This window comes from Bos indicus, chromosome 15, assembly GCF_029378745.1.
Source record: "Bos indicus isolate NIAB-ARS_2022 breed Sahiwal x Tharparkar chromosome 15, NIAB-ARS_B.indTharparkar_mat_pri_1.0, whole genome shotgun sequence".
Lineage (NCBI taxonomy): Eukaryota > Metazoa > Chordata > Mammalia > Artiodactyla > Bovidae > Bos > Bos indicus.
In genome coordinates, this window is record NC_091774.1 from 29,879,579 (window position 1) to 29,900,472 (window position 20,894).

The window sequence follows — 20,894 nt, forward strand, 5'->3', positions numbered from 1 at the left end:
TGAATGACCAGTGGGAACTGTGTCCCAGGACATCACAACCCCCAACGCCCAGGGCCCCTTGGAAGCACAAAAAAAGCCAGCGTGACTGCAGGAGCTCTCGCTGGCCACAGCCACTCTTCACCCTCCCAGAGCCCGTGTGGGCCCTTCTCCCGGGGACCCCCTCCCTGTCCTTGCACCTGGCCCAGAGCCCTGCGGCGGTGCCGGCGGGGGCAGCAGGGGCCGGTCTGGCAGCAGCTCGTCGTCTGAGGTGGCGATGGTCTTGATGGCATTGTGGTAGAGCGGGGTGGAGCTGGGCATGGCGTACTTGGACATCTGGGACATCATCAGAGACAGGGGGTTCTGGGAGGGCGTGGGGTCTGGGGAGGACGTAAACGGCAGGCTGGGGTTCCCGAGGCCGCTGGGGGGGTTAGCGGGGGGCGCTGAGGAGCTGCTCCGGGGGCCGCTGGGCGGGAGGGCACCTGCAGAAGTGGGGAGACAGAGAGAGCGGCGGGGGTGACGGGAGGCCGGGGTGAGTTTGGCCGCTCGCACTGGGGCTTTGGGAAGAGGTCAGCTCCCAGACCTCCACCTGACTCTCAGGCACAGATGGCCCGTCAATTCAGGTTCCCCCATGATCCCTACAGCCCACCCATCTCCAGGCAGTTCCTGTAGCCTCAGGGCTCTGAACAGAAAGATCCTAAATATGACAAACTCCCCTCGAAATCCCTGCTCAATGAACACGGTGCTCCCCATGGAAGCTCACACATGGGGGCCAGTGGCTGCTCCTCCAGCAGAGCCGTCCCGCCTCCGGGCCCTGGCACAGACCCCTTAACTCATACACACACACCCCAGCCAGGCAAGAACACACCCACCTGGGAGGCAAGTCCAGGGCCCACCTGCCCAGCCCCATTGACTCACCCTGTTCCATGTTGCCCAGGGTGGTGGAAGAGCTCATGTTCAGAGGCGGCTGCTTGTTCTGGGGGACTCCAGGGCTGGGCATGGCTGTCTTGGGTGAGGCGACCCAGCCTGGAGAAGGCACCGCCATGGAGGGAGACTTGAGCCTGCTGGGCGAGCCAGTGGGCGAACGGACACTGAGGGAAGAGCTGAGGACCTGGGGCGACTTGAGAGGTCCTGGCGGGTTGGCCGAAGGCAAGGGCACCATCTGTGAGGGAGTCTGGGGGGACTTGAGGTTGGCAGAGGGCGAGGTGACCATGGGTGAGTGTACCTGGCTGAGGGTGGGCGACTTCAGGTGCCCCATGCCCGGCGAGCCCATCTGATTAATACTGATGGTGAGGTCTGAAGGCCGTCTGCCCAGCCCCCGGTTTGGGGCTGAATGCACAGAGCCCGGAGGATTGGACGCAGGAGGCAGGGGCATGTGACTAAGCCGGGTGGTACCCACGTTTCCCATGGGCATTGAGCTCTGGTCAGGGCTGAACATGTCTTGAGTGTTGCCCATGTCCTGGGGCATGGCTTGGTAGGGTCCCTGGCCCCCGGAGAATCCCTGCTGGCCTTGGCTAGGAAACTGCGAGGGCATAAGCATCTTCTGCGGGCCTCCCATCATTCCACCACTGTTCTGGGCCCGCACCCGGGCCATCTCCTCGGGACTGAGGCCCTGCGGCCCCATCATGTCCCCAGGGCCCCGCATCTTCTGCGACATCAGCATCTGCTGCTGCGGGGTCATCTGCACGTTCAGGTTCATGTTCATGTTCATGTTCACGTTCATGTTCATGTTGAGGTTGCCGGGCCCCATGGGCGGGTCCACCTCCCTCAGCCCAGACTGCCCCATGGGGGGGCTCAGGAGGCCCCGACCTCCGGCAAACTCCATGCCCATGGGAGTGCCCGCCAGGCCCTCGCCGCCAGCCATTTGCCCAGGGAACATGGCCGGATCCATCTGCCGGTGCGCCTGCATCATCCGCTCCACCTCCATGCCCTGCCCCATGCCACTGCCGGCCATGCCCAGGGGCCGCTGCATCCCCATCGACCGCTTCTCCAGCAGCTGGTGCCGCAGCAGCTCCTCACGAACCCGAGGGGTCATAAATCGCTCCGCTTCACCCTGCCCACCTGGGTAGGGCACAGCGTTCTGGGCAAAATTGCCGGGTCCCCCCATAGGGGGCAAGTCTTCGGTCCAGCCCATGCCTGGCCTCACAGGCCTCTGCATGGCATTCATGGGTACCTCCATGGGCATACCCTGCATGCCCCCAAACCCTGGCATCCGCTGCATCTGGTTGCCTGGGAAACGGGGGCCAGGGAAGGGGGGTCCGGCCCGGACCTGCATGGGATCTTGGACGTCCATGGGCCCCCGCAGCTGGGCGCCCATCCCAGGGGGCCACTGATCCCCTGGCTTGCTGTGGTAGGGGGGTGGCGGCCCCCTCACCATCATGCCCCCCATGCCCATCATGTCCTGCAGCGAGCGGCCCCCGTGCAGCCCGATCTGCTCCTCCTTCCTCCGTTTTTCCTCATAGTACTCTTCCTGAAGCTTGCGCCAGGCCACCTGCTCGGGGGTCAGGCTGTCCTGGCCCAGCCTCTGCATCATCACGTTCATCTGCCCTACATCCCCACCTGGGGGGTGCCCCGGCACTTCATGCTCCAGCGGGGGGCCCCCGAGGCTCTGAGTCTGTGAAATCATGGACTGCAAGGGCTCCTCATATTTCTTCAGCCCACTAGGCGGGGCCGTGGGTGGCTGCTGGGGCGCGGGAGGGGCTGGTGCTGGTGGTCCCCCCTCACCCGCTCCTCCGGGGGGCCCCTTGAGGAAGGGCTCAGTCTCCCCGCTGCGGAGCAGTAACCGCTCAATGTCTCGAAGCGTCTGGAGGGAGCGCTCCCGGTGCTCCAGCTGCTCCTTGGATAGGCCCTCTGAGCCCACCAGGCTCCGCTGCCCATTTCCGGTGGGGGCCTCCCCGAGCAGGGCGGGGCCGGGGGCGCTGCTGGGGTCTCCTCCAGGAGGCAGTGGGTTGTTGGTGGTGGAAGCTGTAGGGGTGTTGGGGTGGGTCCCCCCAGTTCCGCCACCCGTGCTGGCAGCTCCCACCGAGTTGGGCGTCAGGTCCTGATTGGCGTCCTCAGGAGGCCCCTCAGAAGGCAGAGCAGGGGGGGCACTGCCCGGAGCTGGGGGTGGCGGTGGCGGCAGAGGAGGAGGCTGGGTCTGAGGGGTGCCTGCTGATGGCGTGCTCAGGGGTAGCGGTTCCGGGGTGGGTGGCACTTTGGGGGCCTGCAAGAGGACAAAGACAGACCCATGAGATGGGTCAGCGGATGCGGTGGCCGGTCCACTGCTCATGGAGCCCCGTGCCCGGACCAGGCGACACACTCACCTGGTCCAGCTTGGCCCGCGGCACGTTCTGCTGGTGGTAGGCGAGGATGGAGTCGGCTCGGCCCTGTAGCACAGCCTCCGCAGCCCTGCACAGGAGGGTCGGGCACAACCAGCTCAGAGTGACGAGCAGGAGGGAGCCCTCCACCTCACCCATCCCAGCCCTAGCCAGCCCTGGCCCCCTGCAGGCAGTCAGGACCCCAGGCTGAGGGGTGCTGGGCAAACGATGGCTGGGGGCACTTACGTGTTGGCCAGGTGGGTGGTGAAGACATACACAAACTGGGAGGGGGGCTTTCCGGGGACACCCCCGCCTCCGCCCCCGGGGGCGTCAGGCCGGAGGCCGGGCGGGGCCCCATGTGGAGGGCCTGGCGCGCTGCTCTCACTGAGGGGCAGTTGCGGGGCTTGGCCGGGACCCAGCTGTGGGGCCGCCATGGCTGGGTCCGCTACATTACAATCTGCACAAGAGAGGAAAGGGAAAAGGCCCAGGTTTAGAGAGGAGAACCAGAAGGGAGTCCACGCCCTACTGTCCTATCCCAGAGATGCCCAGGGATAGACAGGCTCGTGCCCACAGGGTCATCTGGTGCCACAATCTGGCATTTTCTCCAGTCTAGCTTTCAGAAACTTGCCCAAGCCCAGTCTTTGACAAGGACGGCAACTGTGTGGACCACACAGAGAGGAGACGGAAACCCACAGGCCCGCACGTGCCTGGAGCCCTGACTACGCCTCTGGAAGTGACTCTACCTTACCATCGTCACACCCTGGGAGGAAGGAGTCGGTGCAGTCCACTCGAGAGAGGAGGAAACAGCCTCAGAAGGGTGACACTACTCCCCAAAGGTGACAGAAAGGCAGTGCAGAGCCCTGCGCTTGGCTCGGCTCCGGCTGCTCACCGTGGTCTGTGCAGCGGGTGTGGGTATGTGTGCACGCACGCTGGCCAGATAAGGGAAGCAGGCAAGGGAGCTTGTACAACTGATGGTCCAAAAGCTGAATGGTGTTCATCCTAGCCTTACCACTAACTGACCGGCAACCATATCAACAAGATACTTCCTCAAGGCGTCATTCCTTCATCTGTAAAATGGAAACACTAAACTCTAGTCCGGCAGGAGTGGTGAGGGGCTGGTCAAAGAAATCTATTTTTACAGCAAATTCACAACTGTGTCACAAACTAAAAAAACTGGAGAAGAGAGAGTTACAAATGCCTGACACACTGGGTTCATTCCCTGCAGTAGACTGGCCACCCACAGCACTAACGGAGGTTTTCATCCACGGTCACCAGCTTGACAGGAAGTCCTAGCCTAGAAAAGATATCTACACTTGGTCATTACTGCTTCCCTTGTGGCTCAGCCGGTAAAGAATCCACCTGCAATGTGGGAGACCTGGGTTCAATCCCTGGGTTGGGAAGACCCCCTGGAGAAGGGAAAGGCTACCCACTCCAGTATTCTGGCCTGGAGAATTCCATGGACCAGTCCATGGGGTCACAAAGAGTCAGGCACGACTGAGAGACTTTCACTTCAATTGGTCATTACTGGGTCTAGTGAGTGGGTGGGCCCTTTGCCACCAGTCAACATGTAGCCCTCAGACAGCGCCAGGACTTACTATTCCAAGTGGACTCCCTTGAACCAGGGAAGTAGCCACTTTCCCACGGCTTAGAGGCAGGCTCCTCTCCTTGCAGAAATCTGCTCTGACTCTCCTAACTCATAACGGCCCTGAACTGGACCCTGTCCCTCCAATTTTACATAGAGCCAAAAGTTTGGGGTGTTAGGGGGCTTGAGAGCCAACCTCAATGTGTGAGGACTGCCCTGGAGAAGAAGGTGCATATTCAACACACAGAATTGAGACTCCTGGGGAAAAGCTATAGGGAGAGAGGCAGGCTTTGTTTTATTCTTTCTTTCTTTGTTTTTTCGGCTGTGCCACGTAGCATGTGGGATCTTAGTTTCCCGACCAGGGATCAAACCTGTGCCTCCTGCGTTGGAAGTGCAGAGTCCTAACCACTGGGACGTCCCCGGGCTTTATTTCAATATGAAAACTTCGAATACAATGATAACAACAAAAAAGCTAACACTGTTTTAAGTGTGTTGCATGTATCAACTCATTGACTCCTCATAACAACCCTAAGAGAGAAATATAATTTTTACAGATGAGGAAACTGAGGCCCTTTCCCAAACTTATACAAATGATAAGTAGAAGATCCAGGATATAAACCAAGGGGCGTCTGATTGCAGAGTCTGTGCTCTTAACTTGTACATTATACTGCGCTGCCATTAAGAACTCTTCAAGAATCTAATGTCGGTGTAACTAAAACATTGCCTTGGTACTCAGTATGGGATATTAGCCACTTCTTTGATTTCCCTGTGTCTTCATGCTTCTACGATGGTACAGTCTAGTTGTAAAAATGAACCGAGGAGGGTCTGTCCTGGGAAGCAGTATCTACCCCCATCTACCACTTAAGGCTTTGGCCAGGGTTTGTGAACCACCAGTCAGTCCCCTGAGGGGTCGGGGATGCTGGGACCAGGTGATGTTTAAAGTGCCGGCCAGCTGCACAGGCTGTGTCTGATCCCAAACACCATCTCCACAGACATGATCTGCTCCTTCTAAAAACATCTGCTGAGTCTGTCTCCTCTTTTGCTTCCTAATAACACCTACCTCACAGTACTGTTATCAGAATTAAATAAAACAAAGTAGCAAAGTGTCCGGCATAATTTCTCTTCTTCCTTTCTACAGTCTCAGCCTTGGAAAAGTTCAGTGTAATATTCTCTGACTAGTTTCTTAGGCACTGAGTTGTTTCTCCCCACACACAGATGCAAGCTTGGAGGAAAAGCATCAGATCAATATGTACAGGCTTCCCAAGGGCAGGAGTATGTCTGGTTCTCCCCCATCACTTGTGCAAGGCCCAAATATATGCTGATCTGTGCAAGAATGAAAGAGGTGGGCGCCCACCCACACTCACTCTTTGTCTTGGTGATGCACTCCAGAAATCAATTAGAGGTTAGGGAAGGGCACCAGAGACACAGTCAATGTCAGCTCACACCCAGGCTTCTTCCGCACAGTTTTGCAGGGTCCAGCCAGCTGTCCAGCTCCCAGGGATGCTGAACCCTCACTGCCCTTCCTCTACTGACCAGTAGGTGGCAGCAGAGGCCAGGAATTCACGGGAGGAGGCCTCCCAGTGTGGCTTGAGAGGCCATCTAAGGTTCCACCTACCCCACCCAGGTCCCTAAGGACAGGGGGCTACTGAGCACCTGGAAGGCAGGGATTGAACTGTCAGTGCCGGGAGGGACTGAGTCAGAAATGGGAGATGGGAGAGGAGGAGCCCAGGCTCTTGATCCCTTGCTCCTTTTGGCCCAGCCTGGGTCCTCGAAAGCCCTAGGTGAAGAGAGGAGGCTCCCTCAGGGCAACTGTTCCCCAGGGACACCATGAGGCACAGCATCCTGGCAGCATGGGCACTCACTGTGGGCGGCCCCAAGGGGCTTGTCGTCCTCCTCGCTGTCTGGGCCTGAGCACCATTCGTCCCCGCTGTACGGCTGCTTCCGCTCCAGCACACAGCGCCGCTTACTCCGGGGTGCCACCTCTGCCCAGGCAGGCAGGCAGGGGTCAGAGTGAGTGAGCGAGTCCCCAGGAGGGCCCGTCCTCCCACACCTGGGGCCTCCCCAAGCCCATTCCCCCAGATGCCCCAGTGCCCAGTGCCCAGGGGGCACTGCCCAGGCCACAGTGGGCACTTTGCCAGCCCTTGACCCCCACCACAACACCATTTGTTTCTGATTTCTCTCTACAGCCCTGCTGCCTGTCTCCCCTCCCCCACCCAGCACCAAGCCCAACGTAATCCCCAACCACAACTGGTTCTAATTAGGGCTGGGGGGGGGGGGAGGGGGAAGCTGCTGCTACTCTTCCAGGCCCCAGTGCCTGCTCCCACCAGCTGGAACACCAGGAGGTTCCTGGGAGGTGTGTGGGTCTGCGCCTCACCCCAGAGCACCTCCTGTTCCCCCTCTGGGGGCTATGGTGGGAAAGCAAGAGAGGCCTGAGGAGAGGCCCCATCACCCTGTGTGGCCCTAAGGATGAGACATCTCCACCCAGTCCTGAGAATGAGCAGATGGGTGAGAATGGGCATAATGGGGGTGGGGAGGATAGAGAAAGAGGCTGCCCCTGCATAAGTGCTGGAGAGGAATGGCAAGTGAGGATTAGGCCAGGGGTGCAGAAAGATGCTCTCCCAGCCTCTGTGTGTCTAGGACGATGGACGATGCTGGGGTCTTAGGGATCAGGAAATGTGGTACCTTTGGCCTCTGAATCCAGGGATGGGGTCCCAGCCTCTCGCTGCTCTCCGGAGTCCACAGACACGCTCCGCTCCCTCTTCACCTTGCCCTTGAGCGAGCTGAAAGGGGGTACCCCTGCCTGGGGGTTCTTCAGACTTGAGTTGCTAGGTGAGATCTGGTTGGCCTTGGCCCCATGGTTCCCCGCCCCCACGCCCTTCGAGCCCAGGTTGCAGGTGGGTCCTTGGTTCACATTCTGGTGCTGAGATTGGGCCCCGCCATTCCCTGTCTTGCCATGATTGGTCAACTTATTTTCTGGGTGCATTGGCTTGGCTGGGGCAGGGGGGCAGTGGCCGCGGGGGGACAGCGGCGGGCTCCCTGGAGCTTCTCTCCTCCTGGGGTGGGGTAACCTGGGAGGTGGAAGAGACATGAAAAGTTAATCGCAGTGCCAGGGGTGTAGCAGGCCTGGATTTTAATAACCCCATTCTGGCTCACCTAACAGTTGGGGAGGTGGGAGCTGAGTGGCATCTTAGGACCACCAGCTATCCCCTATCTCCCTCCATGGCTCCTCAGACAAGGGCTCATGCCCTTCTCCACTTGGGGAATGAAGAAGGGCCAATCCCCTTCACCCTCCAGTCCCCAAATGAAAACCCGGGCCTTATGTTGGCTGAATCCAACCCGGCCCCTAAGCCCCAGCATCCATCAGACTGCAAGCCTCCATGGCAACCCCCTCCACTAGCACCTGGCCAACTCTTAAGCATTCTCTCTTCAAGGGTTTGCTGTCTTCACACTCCTTCCTAGGCCCCCCAACCTCAACTTCCATGTGTCCCAACACCAGTAGGGAAGGAACCCAGGACCTGGGAATCACTGCTTCTGGCCCAGCCCCATTTCCCCTTGGGGAAGTGGGAGAAAGCACACCAGATTGCGGTGCCCACTGGTCCAGACAGCTCCCCAGGGCAGGAGGGGAATGCCTTTAGAGGGTGCACCAGCAGGTCTGGCCGGCAGGCAGGAGCAAGAGGAAAGGGGGAGGGGACTGGTGTGTGGAGCAGACTGAAGCCAAGGATTCCTGCAGCCTAGGCTGCGGGCCCTTTAAGCTCCAGCCCGCTCCCCCCACCGCCTCCCCCTCCCCGGAGACCTATTAATAGCCGCTGGAAAGATCACATCACGGGAGAGGATATTTATCCCCCCTCATTCCACACCAGCTCAGATTTATTTCAGCTCTGCTGTCCTGCTGCTGCCGCCTGGCCCTGTCTGCCGGCTTCTCCCGGGGAAGGGGAGGGAGGCAGGCACCGCCCCTCCAGTTCCCACCCCCAGCTAGACCGAGGCCAGAGGGCGCCAGCGGACCCGACAGCGGGGCCGGCGGGGGTCTGCTCAAACCGTTTTTAAGAGGAAAGGACTGGAAGGGACTAGAACAGCAGGCTTAGCCGCTTGCCATTCCCTTCTGTCCCCTGGGCTCAGGCGCTAAAGCTGTGGGCTCCTGCCTTCCGATTCTGACCCCCATTAGCCCACCGGTGGCCGGGAAGCCAGGTACCCGGGGGCGGAGGTGGGGGCTTGCTCTCCAAGCCTGCACGGTTCAGCCCCATCAACACTGAGCCCACCCTTTCCCCTCACTCCACACACACATCCCGCCCTCCACGACACCCACACACCTTGTCTTGTTAGCCAGGATCCTCATGGCTCCCACACACAGTGGGGCTACGGCCCCTGTGCGTGCCCAGGGCCCAGCCAGGTACTCGGTGCTGGAGCAGGGACTGCAGCAACAAGCCCCAAAGAGAAAACTTGTGACTTGGGGAGGGGGTGCAAGGAGGGGAGGGGAAACGGGAGGACCCAGCAGCCCTGGGACTAGGGTACTGGACAGGGTAGGGTGGGAACGGCCGGGAAGGATTCCAGGTCGGGGTCTGAATCCATCCCTCCCGCACCTTACCCTCAGGGAGCTTGCAGTCTCTAGCAAGGCCCCCCGGGGCCGCAGGGGCAGAATTCACTAAAAAGATAGGTTGCCAAGGTGCCCGCGTGGGGCGGCTGAGAGGTCTGTCAGGCCCCGGAGGCCGGGGGGGGGGGGGGGGGCTCCCGCCCCCCCAGGCACGCCCCTCACCCGGGGCGGGGCGGGGGAACCCCTGGCGCCCCGCCCCAGTGCTGCGCCCTGCCCCCGGGCGCCAGGGCGGGAAGGGGGCCGGGGGTGGGGGCGATGCCCCGCCTCCAGCTCGAGGCCTAGCCTGTGCCCATCCCAGCAGGCCCGGGCGGGCAGCGAGAGGCCTGGCGGGGCCTCGGGGCTGCAGCTGGGCTCTTCTGGAGACCAGTAACGCTGGCTCAGATTCCTCCCCGACCGCAAGAATGCAGGAGCCTCCCCTCCCCCCGCCCCGGCACCCCACCCCGCCCCCTCCGGCAGAGCCCGAGTGCAGAGGCAGAGCGAGCGAGCGACAGAGCCAGCGAGCCGGGGAGCGGGCCACGGGCAGGGCTGCAGCGTGCCTCTCCCGGCCCAGCACGCGCCTCCCCGACAGACCCACGGCCAAGTGCGGCGAGGGGCCGGGCGCGCGCCACGGCGGGGCCCAGGTTCAGCTCTGCGCCGGACGCCGCCAGGCAGGAGCCCCGGGGACCCACCAGCACCCGAACTCTGGATTCACACACACACACACACACACTCGCAGCGCACACGTGGACGGGGAGACAAAGACACGCACGGAGCCCAGGAAACTAGAGGCGCGCTCAAACGCTGGCCCGCGGAGGTGTGCGGGACCGCTAGGGAGGCGCTGGCCGAAGCAGGAGCGCAGAAATAGCCGGGGGCGCACGTTTCCAGAGGCGGCCAGAGGCAGAGAGGGGGCGCGTCGACTCATTGAACAGATGAAAAGACTGAGGCCCGACAACAAGGGAGCCATTGAGAGCTGAGCCCGGTAGTGACAAAGAAACACACACGGGGCCAGAGATACACCAACCAACAGACTTATACAAACACGGAAGCCTCACCCGACTGCCCCCGGTCCTGTCCCCTCGCCCCTCCCGCAGATCCCAGGAAGGAGTGGGGGAGGGGAGGAGCCTTGGGCCGGGAGCTCCGTCCTGGTGACAGGCCCAGCCAGACACGGGGCACATTCCCTGGCGGGCTGCTGCAGGCCGGCCTGGGGCCTGGGGGGCGGGGAGGGGGCCACACCAGGGACCCTGTGGGAGTCTCACCCTAACTTAACCCCAGGCACATTGGCCTTCTCAGCAGAAGATTCCTCAGGTTCCAGGCCTGGCTGAACAGAAGCCAGCGGCCAGTCCCCAGGCTTGCATCACGCCGGGGAAGAGGTGAGGTGGGAAGAGCCGGAGGGCACCTGGGCTTAGGGGCAGGCCCATGACTGACAAGTGTCCCAGGCTTCCCCTTTCCCCACCTCGCTGATCCTCAAAACTACCAACCACCTGCGACGGCAGTATTTCTATCACCATTTCACAATGAGGAAACTGAGATCTGGGAGAAGGAAGTCAGAGGCCCATGGGTCGCATGACCATTACAGGGGCCTACCAAGACCCTATTCCCCGGTGTTTCCCCTACACCGCAGTGTCCTCCCCTCCAGTCATGACACTTTGTGCCTGCATCAGACAGATGGGCTTCCAGCAGGGCAAAGGCTACCCACTTTCCTCTGTTTACAGCTTCAAATATTGGGGCATTTAGTAACTTGGGAAGGGGCTGTTAGAAAATTCATCGTGTCCAGGGTACCTAGTGGGGCCAATGCTCCTCTCCAGAAGAATCTTCCAGTCGCCCTCCCCTCTAGAACTCCACCCCCTCGCTCCCACCCAGCAGGACGAGCTGAGTCAAGTACAGATGAGTCAGGACTTTCCCATCTCACACCTCCCCCTTTTGCCCCTCAGCAACCCTCGCCAGATCACAGAGACCCTCCTTCTCTATATATTTAGAGTCCCCGGAAGAGACCTGGAAAGCCCTGGGGATGGAGGCAGGAACGAACAAACAAAGTGAGGGGGGCTTTTTGGCACCAGGCCAGGAGCCCCCTGAGACGGGTGAAAGGGATGCAGCTCTGCAAACACAGACCTGGACTCCTCTTAGGGGATGGGGTGGGGTGGGGAGCAGTGACATGCTCACAAACAGGGAGCAGGTACCAGTCACCTGAGTGAAGGGCCCGGAGCAGACCCATGAGAATGGAGCCCAGGAGGCTGCTGAAACAAAGCCTGCCTGAGATCTTGCCCTCCTGGTGCAAGGTTGGGGGGCAGGTGAGGGCGGGGGGGAGTGGGGGGGTGGGGAGGGTAAGAAGCAGTGACCTAAGGGTCAAAGTGGACCTGACCTCAGCTGGGGGAGGGAGGTCAGGAAGGCTTTGATGGATGCCCAGGGCCTCCAGGTGGGACAGGCCAGCTCCCTGCTCAGCACAGAACTGCCACATAGAGCACACTTGCCTCTGTTCAGTGGCTCCCAACTTGGGAGCCTCAGCTTGATTTGCCTACCAGCACACCGGTCTGAAAGCCCAGCTCAAAACCACCACAAAGAGGCACTGAAAACACTGCTTGGAGGGTCCATGCTTCCATAGACAGTGGACAGACACCCCTAGAGAGGAAATGGGCAGCTAGGAACCCTGTGTGGCTGGAAAGAATAGAGACCTGCCGGGAGTATTAGGCGTGGGATCCTCCGCCACTGACCTAGGGAGAGGCAGCCCCCAAGACAACGAGGTCCTGAGTCCCCTTTCTCCAGGGTCCCTAGAAGCTCTCCTGTATCACTCAGGTCACTTCCTCTTCCTGAGGTGGTGACTCAGCGGGGTGGGGAGGTCAAGGATTCCTCACCCAGCAGGAAATCTGCTCAAGAACCAAGGTGTTGCTGGGGACCCTCTGTGTGGGGACTTCCAGGGTTGGGGGGCCTTCCCCTCACCCTGGTTCCTAGCAGCTCTCCCCACTTCCCCCCACCTCCTGCCAAAGGAGACCATGCAAATCAACCATTTTTGTCTGGGAGTTTCCAGCCCCACCCCACCTGCAGCCCCAGGGTGATGTCTGGCAACCCCAGCCCTTCTGGGACATGGAAATTCCTGGCCCCAGACCCTCCAGTCTGGGGTCTTTGAAGGGTGCTTCAGGGGTGAGGGGTGGATTCTGCCCTTGTGGGGACCATCAGGCTAAGTAGCATTGCCTAGACAAGCTGGAGGTCGCCTCACTTGGTTCTGGTAGCCAGGGCCCCTGTGGCCAGGCCTCAAGAAGCAGTCATAGCCTGGCATGGGGTGCCCCCAAAGGCTACTGCCCAATCCCTGGCTGCTCCCTCCCCCAGGGGGGAGGCGGGGGAGGAGGTGGGGGGCACAAGGAAACAAGACAGGGCAGGAAGCCCAGGCAGGCGGCGGGCACTCTGGGCCAGGCACAAACAGCCAACACAGGAAACCACAGCCCACCCCCGCCCACCCCACCCGCTCAAAGCTCTGGGAGAAAGGAGTGCCAAAAGCCTGGTACCCCAGCGGGGGCAAGGGCCAGGGGTTAGCCCGGGGCAAGGGAGGGGCAGAGGCTCTCCAGCCTTCTCTCGGCCCCAGACCCCACCTGGGGAGGGGGAGAGGAAGCCGGGCTGCCAGGGAGGGTGCTGCCTCTTTAAATCCACCGAAATCCTGAGCTAGGCCCAACCCAGCTCTGGTTTCACAGGAAGGAAAGGCGCTCAGGAGCCAGTAGGGCAGGAGGTGGTGGCTGGAATTAGCCCCACCAGCCCAAATATATCTGGTCTCCGCCTGCCACCCCTCTGGCACTTCCTGCCCCCTGGCACCTGCACCACCATGGGGGTGGGAGAGGGTCTAGGGGCTACTCCCTCCCCTGTGGGGGACCCCGGGCTCTCCAGGTGCCCTGTTGCTGCGGACACGTGGTAGGAGGTGGCATCCCCAGCCCGGATCCCCAGAAGAGAGGAATGGACAGGGTAGCTCCTTGGGGACCCTCACCTGGCCTCTATCCTCCAAGGGGTTAATCGGACCCTTTTTTGGGGGGGTGGTTAGGGGTGGCCCAGGAACCTCCTCCAAACTGCCTGGCGGCTGGGAACAATGGGGCCATTGTGGGAGTTGCGGAGTGCGGGCAGGCTGCTGGCACAGGCAGCGCACCAGGGGCGGGACCTCACCCAGAGCCCGCCTGCCCGCCGGCTCTCTCCCCAGGTGCTGCCAGCGACAGACATCCTCCCAGCCCTCACCTCGCCGGCCGGGCCCAGACTCCTGGCACCGGCAGCACCTGGAGAGCCCTCCAGCTCTGCCCATGTTGCCATCCAGACTGCCATGACCCTACAGGAAGCAGGGGCATGTGGACCAGGACGGGGTGGGGGTGGGGGCTGACGAGACAGGATGTATGCCTGTGATCCTCCTGCAGGGAAGACAGGAAGGCCAAATGGGGTTTCTGGTGTCAGTCCTGGCACCCTCAGGCCAGAAGGGCTTAGGGGATTGTGAGAGTGGTGACAGGCAGGGTCCCCTGCCCCCAGGCCTCAGTTCCTATGCTCAGCTCCCGGAGGAGGCCCAGCCCTGGCAGCCTAGCTGCCCTCTGGGGCCAGGACACAGCAGGCAGTATGAGTGATGCAGTGGAATGAGCAGTGGGCTTGTAGTCAGGCTGACAAGGTTGCCAATCACATCCCACCCCCTCTGAATGACAGGACTTTATCCGTCCCTTCAGCCCTTAGAGCCTCAGTTTCCTCATCTGCAAAATGAGGCTCAGTATATCAAGTGAGATGCTAATAGCGAAACTAGCCAACAGAATGCCTGTGACATAGCCCTCAACAAACCACCTTGGGCCATGATGCCCCCTTATTTATCTCCTACGTGGCACCCAAATCCATGGGCATTTGGTAAAGATGGGCACGGTCGAGAGATTTGCTCTTAATAGCTCATTCGATAAAGGATCTGGCTGCAGTGCAGGAGACCTGGGTTCGATCCTTGGGTTAGGATGATCCCCTGCAGAAGGGAATGATTACCCACTCCGGTATTCTTGCCTGGAGAACTCCGTGAACAGAGGAGCCTGGCAGGCTATAGTTGATAGGGTCACAAAAAGTCGGATATGACTGAGTGACTTTCAAGACATTGGGCCCACAGGCATCATCTCAGTGGTATCAAGTATAAAAACTTGGCTCCTCCTCTGTCCTCACAGAGGTCAGGTCCCCCGGCGAGGACTCCTCTGGGCCTCACTGGGTTTATCAACATTCAAACCCAGAGCATGAATCCAGAGAGCAGTTATCCACTCTCTTAGCCATAGGGCTGTCTCAGGAGACAGCAGGAGAAAAGCAAAGGGGAGTTTCCTTTCAACAGTGGCCACATCCCCTCCACCAGCCACCCCCACCCCTTGGCAGTCTCCCTGCAGGGTCTAGGCTGGGAGGAAGCAGGAGCCTACTTTCTTGCCATGGGCCTCTTTAAAGAGTGGAGGGTCTGAGAAGGTAAGAAGAGCAACTGGGACACACAGTTCTGAAAGTAGAGGTCCAGAGAGAAGACCTATCCTCTTCTCAGCTAGAGAGGGCTGTCCCTCTTGGGGTGGCTCCATAGCCCCCAAAGGGTTAACAAGGCCCTAAAAATAACCTGCTCCCAGCAGGACCCCCTGATTGGAACCCTCCAGCCATCTGTTCCCATTTTCTCCTGTTCACATTGGAACATCTGAAACCAGCCCCAGAGCCCCAGCCCGATCCCAAAAATAGCCCCAGCCTGCCCAAGGAACAGGCCCCAGGGGCTGGGCAAAGGCAGCATGGCCGGCCCAGCAGTCAGGCATGGCTCAGGCCAACACTGATGCCTCACTCCCAGGCCCATGGAAGGGAGGAGATCCCTCTGTTCCCAGAAAGAAGTGGTGAGTAGAGCCAGGGGCTCCAGCCCAACCCCCTTAGTACCAGGCCAGAGCAGGTCCCCAGGAGTCCTGGAATCCCAGGCACTCTGCCACATCTGATCACTTTTACTCCTGAGAAGACCAAACCAAGTGTCTGCAGAGTTTCCCTCCTGGCCGGCATGCCTGCTACCCTGTCCTGGGATCCTCACCCAGAAGTTCCCAAGCCTTAGCCCGTCAATCATCCTGCTGTCATCCCAGGGCCTTTGGGAGCATTGCTCACCCAGAGTCACTCAGCATTCTCCCCTGACCTGCCCCAGGGCACACAGGGTCGAAACAGAACGTTTCTCAGCCCTGCCCACATGTACCCATGCAGCAGAGGAAAGGGTTCCGGGGGTGTCCTCTGGATGCCGATATGACCCCAGCCCTCCTCTGGGCTTCAGGATGGACTTCCTGCCCATCTGTGTGTGGCAGGTGCTGGGCCTGCCTGTCTGGGCTTCTACACATATCACAGACCTTGGCATTGCCCTGCCACATTCAGGGAAAATGCCCAGGCAGGGTACAGGGAATCCAGTAGACCCTGGGCCCCAAGGCAGGCCTGACAGCTGCCATCCATGTCACAGCTCCTCCCTGCTACTCTTCTCCCTAAGGAAGATCCCAGACCCCTTAGGCCAGGAAAGAGAGGAGGCAGCCATTTAAGCCACTGAAGGACAGAGTGTCTTAATGGCTGTTCAGCCTGGTAAAGGAACAGAGCAGCAGGAGATGGGATGGTGGGAGGGGTGTTGAAGCTGATCTGAGCTAATAGCCTGCGGGAGGAGGGGTTCAGCCCTGAGAAGTGCTGGGCGATGGGGAGGCAGGCAGGCCCTAAGCCCTCAGACCCTTCTGTAGGCCCACAGCTATTTCCCAAGCTTGCAATCATGATGCCTGCCAGCACCAGCAGTGGGGAAACTGAGGCAGCAAGAAGGTGGGTCTGGAAGGGTATTATAATCTAGGAGTCTCAAGCACTGGAAAGGCTGTTTCTTCTCCACCCCCATCTCCCTTGCTAAAGCCTCTGGGAGGATCAGGAGTTCCTATGACTAATAATAATTAGGAAAATCTCTAATATTTATTGAGCATTTACCCTGTAACATCAAGCTGCTAATCACAGGCATTATCTAATTTAATTCTCTAATTTAGTACTCTACAAGAAAAGTCTCTTATCCCCACTTTACAGATAAGAAAACCGAGGCACAGGGACACTGAATAACTGCCTAAGGCAGATAGTCCAAACTTAGAAGAGTCAGGATTTGCACCCAGATACTCCAGCCATTTGCTCTTAACCATTTCACAATACAAGTTCGCCCTGGCAGCAGCCCTCTGTGCTCTGACGAAAGAATGGTGCCTCACTCCCTCATTCCAGACTCCCTCCAAACCTGATGCGCACCAGGTCCTAGCCAGAGGCCACAGTTCCTACCCAGGGACAAGATCAAAGAGAGGCCACAACTCCCCGCCCCCTCAACACAGGTGCCTGGCCCGCTGGGGCTCTGAGAGTAAAGTTCTTGGGCCACCCCAGCCCCGCCCACCCCCAACCCGTCACCCGTCACCCATCCTGGTCCCTAAGAGTCTGGGGAGGGAGCCCAGCAAGTTACCATGACAATAGCACAGGCCCCTGCTGAGAGGCTCAGAGGCAGGAGGAGTCTGTGGCCCCTCCCACTTTGCAGGTGGGGTCAAAGGTCAAGTGGGACTCCACTAGTGATGGGTGGAGTCTCAGCCCTGCCCCCCACCCTCTCGGCCACACCTGGCCGCTGCCCCCAAGTGTTTTCATTGCCTGATTGGAAGCAGGACCACTTTCCTCCCAGTCCCTGGCGGGTGGTTGCCTCCAACAGGGAGGGTGGGGGGATTCGAAGCCCTCCCCTCCTGAGGACAGTCTAGAAGTGCCTCCTCCCAGTCCTGTACTTTCTCCAGCTTTCCCCAGTCTGGGATTCTACAGGCGTGTTTGTTGTGAATTCAGGGAGTTGTTGCTAAGTAAGGAAGGAGGGGAGGGAGGGAAGGAGGGGAGGGAGGGAGGGAGGGGGCAAGGAGGGGGTGGGGTGGCAGTAGGGAGAAAGTGTGCGTGTGCCTGCGTGCGTGCATGCGTGCGCGTGCGCGCGTGTGTGTCTAGGGGTCAGGACAGAAACCACATTACCGTGGCTGGTGGCCACCCTGGCTTTGACTCAGCCAGCTGAGGCCAAAGCCAGCAGGCAGAGGGTAGCAGGCGCTTGGGATGACCAGGAAAGAAACCATACCTTGCCCTCCAGGGGTGACTGGGCTGGGGCTCCCCACCGCCCACCCCGGCTGGGACTTTCACTGGAGCTGCGGTCGGCGCTTTAACCCTTCCTGCCGGGGCCCCGCCCCCGTCCCCACTGGGTCCCAGGTTGTAAGCTGTCAGCACCCCCTCCTCTGGGGGAGGAGAATGAAAGGAGAAGTAGGGGCAGAGAGCCAGGAGGAGGGCGCCCAAGACAAAAAGCCAAGCAGGAGGCTCCGGCAGAGGCAGGCAGAGCTGAGCGCGGAGGGTGTGAGAACACACAAGCACACGGACCTCTCACCTCGGGATAACGCGTGTCGGGCTCGGGCTCAAGGGTGCGGTCGGGGCTGGGGCTCCCTGTGGAGAGAGGGTCACAGCTCGAAGCCCCGGGCCAGCAATCTCTACCCCTGCTCCTCCCAGAACCCCAGCCCCACCCCCAGCACGCACACCACTAAGCATGTACACAGACAGGCTTGTAGCTCCAGGAAGTCCCTGAGCTACTCGGACACCACCCCCCCTCCACGACTTCTGTGGATTGGCCGGGAGCCAGGCCTGACCCAGCCGCCCCACCGCACGGCTCCCCCTCCCTCCCCTGGAAGCAGGAAAGGAGAAGGCCCTGGAGATGCCTTAGGGCTCAGCCCCAGGGTCGGGGGTGGGGTGGGCAGGACTCCTACGTCCTGGCCTGAGGACTCGGGTAGAGGGATGGATGAGAGGCCTGAGGACCCCAGCTTCCAGCACCCACCACCCCGGGGTTATCCTGTGTCAGGGAAAAGAATGGTGTGGGTCCTCTGTCCCTGTGTGGTCTCCCTTGTCTCCGGAAGACTCAAGTCCTGGGGACTGGGCCTAGCTGGGAGGGCCTGGAGGGAGAGAATCGGGCATAGCAGTTCAGTAGGAGGGGGCCGGGTGAAGCTCCCACAGGCAGGCAGGCGGGAGGGAGGCTGGTGGCTCGGCTCAGTTTGTACTGGGGGTCAAAGGGGAGTTCTTTTCCGAAGAATTCTGGGAAAGAAGCCAACTAGAGCAAGCTGCTAACTACCCCCTCCCTCTCTCTCTCACTGCACTGGGGGGGGGCGGGGGGGGCGCTGTCCCTGCCAACCAGACTTAACCCTCTCCAGCCTGTGGTGTGCCCAGGCCCAGGACAGGGGAACTGGGGAGGGAACCTCGTGCTGGGCCCAACTGCCCATTCTAGGGGGCAAGCATAACATGCCTGCCAGAACATGGTACCACCTGTCTCCATCTGGTACCACCCTGTCCTACCATCACCTGGGTGACTTTTCTGGGCTCATCTCCTGAAAGTGTCTGCAGTGACGTGCATGCGCAGGTCTCAGAGACAGAGATTGAGAAACAAACTGAAGATTCCTTGCCAAGGCCCTCCCCCTGCTGGGTCACTGAGCACTGTACCAACCTGTGCCTTTACCCCTCCCCTCCTCCCGCCGGGTCCTGGGACCAGAGGCCATGGGAAGGGGGGTTAGAAGGAGACAGCTTCTCTCTCTGCCCACCTCTGCTGCTGTCTCCTTAGGCCCTAGACTCCGACAACCAGCCCCTGCCCCAGCCCCCTTCTTCTTCACTGACTTGCTACAAGTGGTTCTAGAAGAAAGTCGTCAATTATAGCCTGAGGTCCCAGGATGGGAAACTGAGTCATAGCGAGGCATCAGGATTCCAAGTGCCTGTGTCCCATGCAGACATGACCATCACAATTTTAGCTTTGGCAAAAAAAAAAAAAAAAAAAGAAGAAGAAGGAAGGAAAGAAAGCTCCCCCTAACAACCCCTCATCCTGTAGAACACGATAAAGGACTGTAGAACAAGAAGGACTTCTCAGGGTCAAGGCTACAATGGCAGCTGGCCCCACAGCCAATGTTTCATATTTTTGGGGTGGTATAACCCCCCAAGAGACCAGGCCCCTCTGTCTTCTGCTCAGGCTGGAAACATGAGTGTCTTGTTTTGTCTGCCCCTAACTAGCTAAGTCAACTTTTCTGAAAGCTCCCAGGTCTGGTGAGGCTGGCTGTTTCTTGTCTCCAATGAAGCAAGCCACCCCAGGGGCGGGGGTTAAGTCCCTTCCCCCATGCCTTTCTGAAGAGCACTGGGCCTCCCTGTCACAGCCCCTACGACAGCACCAGGACAAGAAGAGGATGGACTGGGAGCATCAGACCCCTTGAGATGCCGGGTGTCTGGGGACGGCAGAGGAGGAGAGTCCAGCCCTGGGGACAGTTTATCCCAAAGTCTCCCCACTGCGCACTTTCTCTCCAAGGACCACAGAACTGCCAGAAGCCTTGGCCTTCCTCCAGGAAACCTCCCTTTCAAAGGACAGAGGACTTCATGTCCCAGGGAGCCATCGGGAGACCTGTGGCTACACCCCCAGACGTGTTCCAAGGGAGGAGGAAAGAGGCGGGAACAGAGCGCACAGAGTGTGCGCGTGTGCACACACACATGCATCAAAGACACAACCCCGGGCACACACACTTCTCAGATACTCTGACACGTGTACTTGAGAGAGAAACGGACACAACCCCCAAACACACACATCCAAGATACCTCTTTAAAATAACACAAACTCTCCAAAACTGACTCCCTCAGACCCACAGAAGTGCCCACACTCATAGAGAAAGCCCAAGGGGGCCCAGGAAACACAAATGACGTCGGCCGGTCACAGAACTGCTGACAGAAGGTAGACCCACATTGGAATATACTATGCACACACACAGAGACACTGAGTAGTATGCACATGGCCATGTGCTAGCACAAACTCTCTTTCTCTCTCTCTCTCACACACACACCCAGGCAATGCACAGCATGAAGCCAGATTAGAGCACTAAATTCTGGGCTAGTGGGGAGGAGGGGAGTCAGAGGAGGGTGGAGAAGTGCTCAGGGATTTCAAAACAATCCTGGTTTCGAAATGCTGGAAATGCTGGATTCAGGGCCATTCTCAGTTGAGGCTGGGGGTGGGGGGAGGGGAAGACAGGCCAGCACAGGGCCACCAGCCTGTGGGAGGAGGGACTTGGACAGAGGGCATCCCGGCCCCTGGGGACACCAAGGTTAGGAGGGGCAGGTGGCCAGGGCCCAGCAGGGAGGGCCCGGGGCGGAAAGGAGGCGGAGGAGGGGAGGCCTCTGCTCCAGCCGCGGACTAGAGAAGTTGGAAGGCGGGCAGGGGAGACTGCCTGGCCCCTCCCCCTACCTGGGGGCGGTGGTGGCCACCTTCTCCCCCGCAGAGTGGCAGCTGGTTCCCCTTGGCTGCTGGCTAGCAGAGCCCCGAGGCAGGCCTCAAGCTACGGGGCAGAGAGTGTGGGAGGACAGCAAGGGCCTGCAGCGGGTCAGGGACCCTCCCTGGGACCCAGGCCCCCCACACACACACACACTCAGGTCAGGATGGGGGACATCTCCCAGGGAACCCGGAGCTTCCTCCTCTCCA

The 20,894-nt window shown here is 60.0% G+C and overlaps 1 protein-coding gene across 5 annotated transcripts in view; it reads right to left on the reverse strand.

The window, feature by feature from the left end:
- Window positions 1-20,894, reverse strand: part of BCL9L (BCL9 like) — a 28,370-nt gene that overhangs the window by 3,635 nt on the left and 3,841 nt on the right. The window contains exons 2-9 of one of the 5 annotated variants that reach the window (XM_019975087.2): window positions 17,793-17,848; window positions 9,162-9,263; window positions 7,537-7,922; window positions 6,717-6,836; window positions 3,519-3,729; window positions 3,279-3,363; window positions 895-3,178; window positions 177-458 (exon numbers count right to left, since the gene is read on the reverse strand). In XM_019975087.2, coding sequence (XP_019830646.2) covers window positions 177-458; window positions 895-3,178; window positions 3,279-3,363; window positions 3,519-3,729; window positions 6,717-6,836; window positions 7,537-7,922; window positions 9,162-9,187 — 3,394 coding nt within the window. In that variant the 5' untranslated portion in view covers window positions 9,188-9,263; window positions 17,793-17,848. Of the gene's footprint in view, window positions 1-176; window positions 459-894; window positions 3,179-3,278; window positions 3,364-3,518; window positions 3,730-6,716; window positions 6,837-7,536; window positions 7,923-9,161; window positions 9,264-17,785; window positions 17,849-20,894 lie in introns of all 5 variants that reach the window. The other 4 variants (XM_019975088.2, XM_019975089.2, XM_019975090.2 and 1 more) reach the window with 4 other exon arrangements.